This window comes from Musca autumnalis, unplaced genomic scaffold (genome assembly GCF_047663935.1).
Source record: "Musca autumnalis isolate F117 unplaced genomic scaffold, ASM4766393v1 scaffold_3, whole genome shotgun sequence".
NCBI lineage: Eukaryota > Metazoa > Arthropoda > Insecta > Diptera > Muscidae > Musca > Musca autumnalis.
In genome coordinates, this window is record NW_027411866.1 from 549866 (window position 1) to 561352 (window position 11487).

The window sequence follows — 11487 nt, forward strand, 5'->3', positions numbered from 1 at the left end:
GTTGTCATCGGTGCTACTAATGATTGTGAACTTTTCAGGACTGTAAGGGAAATAGGTGTTTCGGAAGCACAGAGCCGTAAAACCATGCGTACAATTTTTCGACTCAGTGTACGGCATGGATGCTTGAATGATGTCTTGCCACGTTCGAAGCTCTCCCAGTGGCATGATAATTTCGTCAACATCTACCAGCGCTATATACTCGTACTCGTACATGTGGCGATAGAAGCAATCGTTGTAGGGTATCAGCTCGTTCAAACGTTTATTAAATTTGGTAGATTTTAAAATCCAGTGCTCCAAGTGTGGCAAGCCCACAACTCCACCAACCAACGTAATGGGTCGTACTTCGACAAACCCTTCCTTCTCGTAGTGGGTCAAAAGCTTTTTTACATTGGGATGCACATCGATCTCGTACATGAAGACTTTCTTAGCGCCCAACAGACGTTGCATTTCCAGCCATTCAGCCAGCCGGTTGGACAAGTCAATGTAGGGAAAATCCAAACCTTTAACACATACGGCGAATGAAGCTTTTGCTGCGACTTCAGTGGGTTTGTTATAGACTACATTCAAAATATTTAAGGGAGTGTCACACTGACGAACAACAATGGAAACCGCCTGGGGAATACGATTAACCCCTTCTGCTTTTCCCGATGCCATTGACAAGGGACAGGTCATAAGGACGGGGAAAAACATGCGAGAACCACCCCATTTCCAAATCATTTTGTATTCACTTATCTGAGATATTTGGGGGACATTTTCATTTTCATACCAAACCTGACAGAAAGATGTGGGAAATGGTGGCTTCAGTTGATTGACTAGGGCCAGAATTCTTACTACAGGCCCCTGTGGCAAATCGGCTCGATCATCGTAATAGGCTCCATACAGATGAAATGTTAGATTCTCTCGACTATAAGTCTGCCAGTAGTTGTTGTAAAAGTGCAACGTCTGCAAAGCTGGGAAAGTGGCACAGTTGAGAGATTTCCGCATTGTTCGATTTGCATGACGACGAGCATAACCGAATGGAACATTTGGTAGCTCGAGTTCAAATTTACTGAACAACTCATCGATCGAGGGTTCTGAAAATCACAGAATAGATGATTTCGTCCATTTTAGAAATTTGAGACATTTTACAATTTAGCAATGACAAATCTGAGAAATATTCTATCGCCGTTCTATCAAAAGACTTCCTACAATAGCCATTGATTACTATATAGAAGACAATAATATTCTTGTCCCGAATGGAATAGCAATGTGTCCGGCGGTATCGATCCATTTATAAACAATAAATATTGAAATGAATTTAAATTTAATTTTATTTACAACATGAAAACATTTCTTCTGTACCGACATCAAGTTCACATTGTAGGCTGCTTCAAATAGGCCCCCGAATTTTCATACCTCTGTTGTTGTATTCCAAGAAGGCGTCTTCATCTGATAGACCGCTTGCCTCCGCTATGTTCTGATTCCATAATTTTTTCACCTCATGACTAGCACTGCTATTCTGGCTTTCTAGTTCACGCAAGATCCGACTGTAATAGTAGCTATGGCCGCTGTTAAAAACATTCATCAGTAAAATAACGAAGAGCCACACAAATACAATAAGTGTTACAATTTTTAAAGTTTTCGACTTGGGCGCCATTAGTATTGGTTTGTATTATTCGTTTAATGGGCTATTTAGTTCATTTCAATGTTGCAGATTTAATCCATTCAACTACCGATCTAAATAATGACTAAATCAAATCAGGTAGAACACATTTCAACATTGCAGATCGTTCGTGTGGAGTCTTATCATTTCCAACATTATTCGATGTTTAATAAACATGGGAGTTGTTGTTATTTTTCCAAATGAGACTTCTAGGTGTTGATAAATTTCTGGGTGTTTTATTTTTGATGATTAGAAATAATCAATAAAGTGTTGCCATATGGATGGTCTTCTACCCTGATTGTACACTATGGTTTAAACGGCAAGAGTCATGTATATTTTCAAAATAATTGTTTGATTACACATACATATGTATTTGAAATATTGGCATTTAAGTAATTCAGAGCTGTGGAGTTATTTTATATCTGAATCTTTCCAAAGCTCAAAATATCTTTGGCGGAGTATATCCGTAAACAAAAAAGAAGGTCTTACCCTTTGTTAAACAATGCCAAATTTCCCCTCTAATAAATAACAAGGTTTTAATAAAATTTAAATCAACGACATTGGAATGAAGTCCTAATCAAACAAAACTCGTCTTTCCAAATAGCATTTATAATAAAATGTCATTGTATATTTTGACATTACGTACATGAATCGCCAATTACTTACAGACAGTCGGTTGTAGCAAGCTTTGTAGGTTTAAATATTTCCTAAATTATTTCTGCAGTTTGTTTTATTTATTACGATTAATTTTTTGGAAGAAAGTGTTATTTTTGTAAACTGCCAGTCAACTTAAATATTGGATAAAGGCATGACCAACGAATTCATTAAGATGCACGCTAGGGATCGACTATTACTCAGTGTTTTATCGGCAAACATTTGACGTGAGAAAACAATATTTCGAAAGGAAAAATCTTAAATTGTTGACCACGATTAAAAGATGTATGAAGAACAGGATCTTTGATTTTGAAACATCGTATGCTACCTTAAGAGCCCTTATATTTTCCTAAGACATACGTTTTTTCTGTTTAACTTCTATTCTAGTTTAAGAAAAACAATGTAATTATTTATTTGTTCATATCAATAATTTTGGAAAGGAAATTCTTGTAGCATTTCCGTATACAAACAATTTGTAAATTGCATTAGATAGATGAAAGATGTCAGACAAACTGAAGCATATTGTTTACTTACTTCAGAAGTGCTTCAATGCATTCAATTGCTTCACACTTGTTTTTTGCGATAAGAACCGTCAAAGTTTGTAATGAGACACGAACGAATATATTACCTCGCCTGTACATTAAAAAAAACATAAACAAACGCTACAGCTAATAACCAGTAATGGACAGAATCGATATCTGCCATTCATTTAGAAAAAAAAAAAACAATTAGTTCTGAATACTTCCAAATTCGACATCCCTGACTGTAACGATTTCAAATTGCTACGAACCCAATCGAAAGACAAAAACGTTAAGATAGTGTTTATCTTGTTAAAAATTTCGACGACGATAGTATACGAGCATATAGTACGGGTGGTAATATGTTTTCATTGTTGTTTTTGGCTGATAACGTATTTCGTCGAATTGTTGCAGTTATCGAATATTCGACTACAAATGAGCTGTTTTTGGCATTTATGGAATATACGAAACTTCGAAATGTCCGCATATGTACAGTGTCGGCTAAAACTAATGCACCCCCTCAGTACATTTTTTAAATGATAATTTTTTAAGAAAACGAAGTTATAAATTTGTTTTTTATTTTTCTTATTATTTATTTATGTCTTTATTATTGAAAAAACACAAATTTAAGGAATTCCGAATTTAACAAAAAAGGTTAAAATTCAAATAAAAAATAATTAAAAAACAAGTAAGAAAGTATCAGTCAGCTGAGCCGACAGAGATATACCCTCAGCCACGTACCCGGAAAAAAAGTTAACACAATACTTCTGTAGGTTTTTTAGCTGTTGGGAAAATTTTCCAGGATGGAAAGGGCCGCCAAAAACTACATGTTGCAACAAAATTCAGAATGATCCAAGACGAGTGCATTTTTTCCAAACTTTGGGTAGGGTGCACCCGTAGGAGTGATCCGATGTAGTACATATTCGGACCTAATACAAATCTGTAGGAAATATTTTTTTCTTTATTAGTCTATGGATATTTCCTTAAAGACTATATAATTAAATATGTTGTACTTAATTTTCTGAATTTAAAAATATTACAATTTTACTTTTCAATTTACAAAGTTTGAGCTAAATCGTTTTCTCTCTTAAAGGGTTATTTTACTCATTAGCCAGTTTAGGTGGTGCCGGTAGGATTTTCTGAACCTTTTTGGGTCATTATCTCAGGAAGTATGGACTTGCCCACGAAAAAAAATTACAACGTCGTAACAGGGGCCGCAAGTGCAACCTGCTGCATCACAAATTAATAAGATCAGGGAGGAGTTGTTAAACTATACTTTTTCCAAATTTTGTGTGGAGGGTACCCAAATGAGTGGACGATATAGTCCATATTAGAACCCGATCTATGGCTGAAAGTAATATTACCAATAGCAAAGTTTGGCTTAATTCGGGTATTCCCTTCTAGAGTTATCATACCCACAATCTTGGCGAAAAATTCTGAACCTTTGTGGGGGAGGTACCGGAAGGAGTGGACCGATATGGTCTATCTTCGAACTTAAACTAAGTTTGTACAAAATATTGAAAGACCCGAAAATTTAACCAAATATGATCCGTTCGAGAGTTATCGTGCGCTCCAACTACGACATATGGTATTATATGGGTTGTTTGCAGTTTTTGTGCTGATTTTGAGGAAGTATGGACTTGCTCCTGAAAAAAATTATATCGTCGTAATGGGGGTAGTGAATACAAGAGGCTGCAACTAAAATCAAAACGATTCGAGAACAGGCCTTAAACTGCACTTAAGCAAAATTTTGTGTGGGAGGTACCCGAAAGAGTGGACCAATAGGGTCCATATTGGAACCTCATCAATTGCTGGTAGAAATGTCACGATGTGCAAAGTATGGACTAATGCGGTAACTCCCTTCAATAGTTATCGTGCGGACAATTTTTCCGAACATTTTTGAACTTTTGTGAGGGAGGTACCTGAAGGAGTGGACCGATATGGTCCATCTTCGAACTTAAATCAAATCTGGACAAAATATTTCGATACCCAAACTTTGAAACGAATCAATTGATCCGTTCGAGAGTTATCGTGTGCACCAGCCAGACAGGCAGACAGACAAACAGACGGACGGACATTGCTAGATCGACTCAAAATTGTCTAAAACGGATATCGTACAAACATACAACCATTATTTCGATAAGGCACATTTTTGGTCGTATCAAAGTGTCAAAATTAGCAAGTGTTTTATTTTTTTAGTTTTTTAGTGCATTTATAAATAAAACACTGTATCTTAATTATACCCTCAGCCTTTAGGCTAAAGAGGGTATAGCCTAAAGGCTGAGGGTATAATTAAGATACAGTGTTTTATTTATAAATGCACTAAAAAAACTAAAAAAAAATAAAACACTTGCTAATTTTGTGACCATTTTTAATTTAAATTCAAGCGTTTTATTTTTTTTATAGTTTTTTAGTGCATTTATAAATAAAACACTTTTTTTAATTTTTAGTAAATAGATTTTTTGACCACTCAGAACTCCGTAGCCAATTTACAACCTATTTAGGCCGAGAATGTACATAAAAACATCAAAATACTTGAACTCGGTTGGTACTGTTATATGGAGGCTATACCAAAACCTATGACCAATGTCCACAATTTTTGATGGGGAAGTTTTTGGACCATTGGGAACTCCAACACAAAATCCTCAAAATACCTGCAATTGAGTGGTGTGGCTATATGGGGGCTATAGGAAAAAATGGACCCATATTGGTTTAGGTTTCATATTCATGTTTTGTCATCCAAATCTGATAGTGTGCAGTGTTGTAGTTCGATTGGTCAACTGCAACTGTGTTCAAAATTAGTTAATAGATTTGAACTAAACTGGCAGACAACAAACACGGTGCGACTTAACTAATTTTAAATGGAAGGGGCTTACACCTGAGAAGTTTTTGCAGTCCGTGCATTGTCTCAATTTGAACTTCTATTTCTCAAAAACGGTAAAGATCAATCTTGTGGAGAATTTTCACAGATACAACATTTCTTTAGGCCCATTTACATAGGACCGCGGTTTCCTAGAAAAATCGTGAAAACCTAAAGAACTCCTAAAAATGTGAATTTAAATCGCAATTTATTTGAAAATCCCTCTGGCGATTTTTTTTGTTTCTTGATATTTCTCATATATGAGCATTGTAGTTTTAGAATCTGCAAAAACTTCCCAGGTGTAAGCACCTTCCATTTAAATTTGATTAAGGCACACAGTGCAAAGCTAGTTAAATAAAACACTGTAAAAAAGGTTTAAGTCGCAAATTAAAGGAACAATTAAAGGAACAAAAAAAACTAGTGAAATCAACATTTCGTTGCGTGTCCTTTATTCTGAATGAAACACGCATATCTTGTATGCATATACGATATTAAATTACAAATTATTACAGGCGATACTGTTCCCCAGGCTTCTTTTGCGGCTCCAAATAAATTTTCTTTTTTTCGCTAAATTTTTCTGTTAACGATCTCCCACAAGCCCCAATCGCTAACTGAGATCAGGGGATTGTGCAGGCCAATGGAGATCTTTCATTAATTTTATGAATAGATCCTTTGCAATGTTTAGGATTTTACCGTTGCCCATTTGGTCCAAATTTAACTTATATTAATCAGAAAGCAGGACAGTGTTCCATTGGTGAGTTCAAGTCTGGCGATTTAATTTTTTGTCGATATAATCAAATTAATTTTGAAATCTAAGCGACTTTGTATTTGACCAGAAGATGCTGTAGCATAAGTTTTGGATGAATATGAACTAATAAGTTAATATCCTCTATGCCTATAAGAAATGCGTGTGTCACCCAGAATAAAGGATACGCAACGAAATATTGATTTCACTAGTTTTTGTTAAATTTGGGGATGCTTTAGTTTTGTCCACTTATATTTTTTGTATTTTAACTTTTTGTATACAAATCTGCATTCCTTAGGTTGTATATCGTATTGTTTAAACATTATCTGCAAAACTATGGTAATTACTGTCTTGACTCTGAAAGGTGGTCGCAGAAATAAAATAACGCGGTTCGCAATTTTTTTCAAAAAAGTATAATTACAGAAAATATCCTTAATGTAAGCACGCGTGGCTTCAAAAGCGCTATAAACACTAGCTACAATAAGTTACGGACATCGTTATATCGACTTATTTTTATGCTGATCAAGAATACACACATTATAGGGTCTCCGACAAATGTTCCGATGTGTTACCAACGTAATCACAAAGTTCTTTATACCCTCCATTTTATCTGGAGATGCCCTTACATGAGGGCAATTCCAAAACATCGATTTATTTCATGAAGTTTCAAAAAGAATGCAATGAAAATATAGAGGTATCAATACTAGATACGTAGATAAAATACTAATATTTACACGGAAAATACGAACAACGGGTCAGCAAAGCGGACCCGGGTCAGGTAGTAAATATATAAAAAGAAATATAAAAAATAATTTTATAACTTTTTTTCTTAAAAAATATGATTTAAAAAATGTACTGAGGGATGCTTTCGTTTTGGCCGATACTGTAGTTGTCTCACGTCATTTACGTCTGTAAAGACGACTTGTTGTGTAAGACGTAGATGACTCTGTCTCTTAATTTTATGAGGTACATCTCATTGGACAAGAGTGAAGATTCCATAGTTCTCCCGCGTATCCAATGTTTTCAATAACAAGGCAACAATTTCTGGTTATCACCATTCTTATAACTCAATATGCCTAGTTGCGGGATCAATTACTCGGAATAGCTTCTACAATCGACATTCACATTATGTCTGCTCTCTACATAGCTAGTGCTTTACATTTGTAGAACTTCGTAACTTTTACGATTATTAGTACTCGGAAACTGTATTGCATACAACAAAGGTATTCTTTGTCATAAATGTTCTCACTAAATGGCAGAGAGAATAGGTGCAGAGAATACCTAACCATTGGCATATTGGGAGAAGGGTTTGCAACAGAAGTTTCACGTCATTTATCACCATGTCTCCATATCTTCGATTTATCGAAAATATAAAACATCAATTTAGAGGAGGTGGCTAATTTTGTACTTTGAGCCCCGCCACCAACACCACAGGCACTTTCAATTAGTGATTAGCGATAAGTCTTTTTGTTATTCCATTTTTATTCGCTTTGACAACATTTCGATATAACGACCCCCTGATAAGGGGTAATTATCAAACAGCAGCGATCAGCAGAAATTCTGTTTCTTTGTGCTCACCGTGGACAGTGTGGCGTTGCTATTGACAAGCAACGGGTTTGCTCGAAAGAAGGAAACACCTGAAAAAGTGTGTGCGAAAACCAAGAAAATAAAATTAATTAATCTTCAAATTACGAATATGTTGAAGTTACGATTGGTTGTGGTGACGGCTGTGGCCCTTGCAGGCGTATTCCTAATGAGCCAGACCCCAGTGGCGGCCAATGATCAAATTGAACAATTGAAAAATCAATTTATGCCCGCCCAATTCCGCAATGCCAGCCTGACAGAAGGTATGCTCGAATAGTGAATTTACTTTCGATATTGTTTTTTGATTAATTATTTTATTCTCTTTTCTCGGCCCAAACAACTTGCAGAGGATCTAAAGAAAATCTTCAAAGAAAAGTGTAAAAAAGCTTCGGGTGTCGATAACTCTACCCTGTATCAGGAAGTGGAGAAGGGCAGTGTTTTGCTAGTTGCTTGCCTCTCTGGTCTGGCCAATCTAACTGCTCTGCAGCAAGAAATCGAAGTAGCCCGTCCATTGGGTGAACTCGATACGGTATTCCACAAACACTGCCAGAAAGCACCAGCTGCAGAAAAATGTTTCCGTGAATTCAATACCGTTATTCAACCATGTCTGAGCCCAGAGGAAAAGTCTCAAAATGCTGTTATGGTGCGCATCGTTTCCGGTCTGCTGGGCTTTATGTGTGCTCGCGGTGGCGATCAAATTGCCCTCTTTGTTGCCGAAGATGGTCCCGAATGTCTGCAGGCCAACAAGGAGGCAATTGCCCACTGTGCTAACAAGTCCTTCACCGAATTCACACCCAAAAATCAAGTCACGGATCTCTTCAATTTGCCAGATTTCACTTTGGAACCGGAACACTGCGTGGACTTGGCCAAGTTCGAGGCATGTACATTACATCATCTGGAGCAGTGTCAGGAAATCACACCTGCCAATGTGGCCGAATCGGTGTTCAAGTTTGTCAAAAATGAGACCAGTTGCAAAGCATTCCTGGAGGGCAAAACCAAGCCCCGATCTATTCTGAAAGAGCCAAAAAGTTCCGCCTCTCCCCTGCAGATAAGTGCTGTGGCCACATTCATGGGACTCTTCTTCGCCATTTATGCCAACTACTTTCTATGACTTTTCTTATTTAGTTGTTAATCATAATGTTGTTATATGATTCCATCCATTGTCGCCCACTTTGTGGTTGTTGTTTTATGGACTTTTAAGCAAAACGCAGCTACATATTTAATTATACCACAAAAACCAACAACAACCTCTTTTATTTGTACCTCAAGAAAACTTCAAAGCACTCGCTGATGACTCAGGCCATAAACATAAACAATGACCATTCATGCATATCTTATCAACTAAATTCGGCCAACAATAATTGGTAAGGGGAAACAGTACTTTTCTGTTTATGGGTCTCCAGACCTGATAAGAGCATATACCGTTCATCATCAGTCAAAGTGTTGGGACATGGTGTAACTGAACGAAATTCATTAGAACATCGGAATCGTATTTACGATTTATAGCTTGAGTGTGTGAGAAGTCATAGGAAAGAGCACTAAAAATAACATTATTTTAAAAGAGCTGACAACTAGCAGTGACATTGCCTTTAACGGTTATTATCTATTTATTTTCATTTGGAGTCGATTTTGGTGGTTTTCGTAATAGTCGATAGATAGTTGAAAAGTTTACCGCTCATAACATTTCGTTCTTCTCCTGTAGAACTCATAAATTCTTCACCAGAACAAAAAAAAACATGCACAGTTGTTGAAACAATGTTGACAAAACATCCCAAGACCAGAACCATGGAAAGAACACTAAAATAGACCAGAAGAGAACAACAATCCCTCTTTGTTTGCCCAAAAGAAGAAAACAATAAAAGTCTCATTAAATATTCATACGACGATGACAATGAAATGCTTGAAAAGTCTTCCAGAGTCCTCCAAGGAAAACTCCACAAGGAAGCAGTAACCAGTTAGCAAAGAATAGACATTCATAATAACGTGCTAAAGGAGACAAGGGGAATCCTGAAATGATTTATGACTGCAACATTTTTGATGACTTGTTAAATCTGAGAAGACACAAAGAAAAGATAATTTTTTGGCCATAACTAAATTCAAAGAACGTTTTTTTCTTGAATTTAGTTCGAAACAATGTCATTTGATTGTTAATTAGAATGTTATGTAAATTCAGGTTAAAGAGAGACACTTTTTAGAGTTTTGAACAATGATGAACACGCTACTGAAAGACGTTTGCCAGAAATACATATTAAGAAAATAATACATAAATATGGGAAATGTAAATGTCAGATATATAAGAGCGATCCTTCTCGGACTTACAATCTCAAAATTCATTTTTACCGTAGTGTCACTCCGAAATCAAAAAAGATCCTGCACTTTCTATTATGACGACACACCTGCAATGTGTATGGATACTTGTAATCAGATAGTGCCAGTTGGTCCCATATAACGACTGGTATATTTAATAATACTATAGACAAATTGGAGTAAATTGGCATTTTTGATTTTTCGTCTTCTCATCCCATTGACCTTACAAAGGACATACAAATTACAAAGGACAACGTTTTTCAAAAAAAAAAAAAAAAAAAACTCTTTGAATACAAATTTTGTGGCACAGATAATTCCTATGGAGGTAAAAGCCCTTAGTGAGTATATTAAGAACCTTGAAGCACAGATCCGCCGTGAGTCGAACTTCCGCGTTATGGCGTGATGAAGTTTTTGGTAGAGACGCTGTAAGTCATCAGGAATTAGCGTTATATCTTTGTTCACTGTTGTTTTAGCTTATTTTTGAGATTACATGTCTTCAATCGAATCGAATGAGGATTATTTTCGTAGAGCTCTTCGACCTTCTAACTCGCTTCCTTAAATGTCCTTTTCGTCCTTTACTTTAAGAGCCGCTATAAAAGTACCACAAGATGACGTTTTTCAGCTTCGAAATGTTCTGCATAAATGTCGTTCAGAAAATTTTAGGTATGGCTCTCATTGACAACTAATCGATTTTGTAACGTTTTCGTGGTCGTTTTTCTCATTTCCGAACATTTGTGGGGGAGATACCGGAAGGAGTGGACCAATATAACCCGTCTTTGAACTTAAACTAAGTTTGGACAAGATATTACGAAAACCAAATTTTGGACCGAATCGGTTTATCCGTTAGAGAATTATCGTGCGCTTCAGCTAGACATGGCTAAATCAACTCGAAATAATGGTTTTAGACCCCAAGTATGTTTGGACGAAATCCGTTTCAGACAATGTGGAGTCGATTTATCCATGTCCGTCCGTCTGTCACAAAAGTTCAAGTTTTCGCAAAAATTATGTGCACGATAACTCTCGAAGGGACTAACCAAATTGGTCCATACTTTGCACATCGTAATATTTCTACCAGACTTAGATACAGTTCGAATATGGACTACATATATCGGTTCACTCCTTCGGGTACCTCCCACACAAATGTTTGAAACAGTGCAGTTTAAGATCTCTTCTCAAA

General features: G+C 36.4%; 1 protein-coding gene across 1 annotated transcript; it reads left to right on the forward strand.

The window, feature by feature from the left end:
• Positions 1–7995: 7995 nt before the first annotated feature.
• On the forward strand, positions 7996–9244 carry LOC141397035 (27 kDa hemolymph protein). Its single transcript, XM_073972834.1, has 2 exons — positions 7996–8266; positions 8351–9244. The coding sequence occupies exons 1-2, from the start codon at positions 8116–8118 to the stop codon at positions 9112–9114; spliced, it is 915 nt and encodes a 304-aa protein (XP_073828935.1). The 5' UTR covers positions 7996–8115; the 3' UTR covers positions 9115–9244.
• Positions 9245–11487: the final 2243 nt, after the last annotated feature.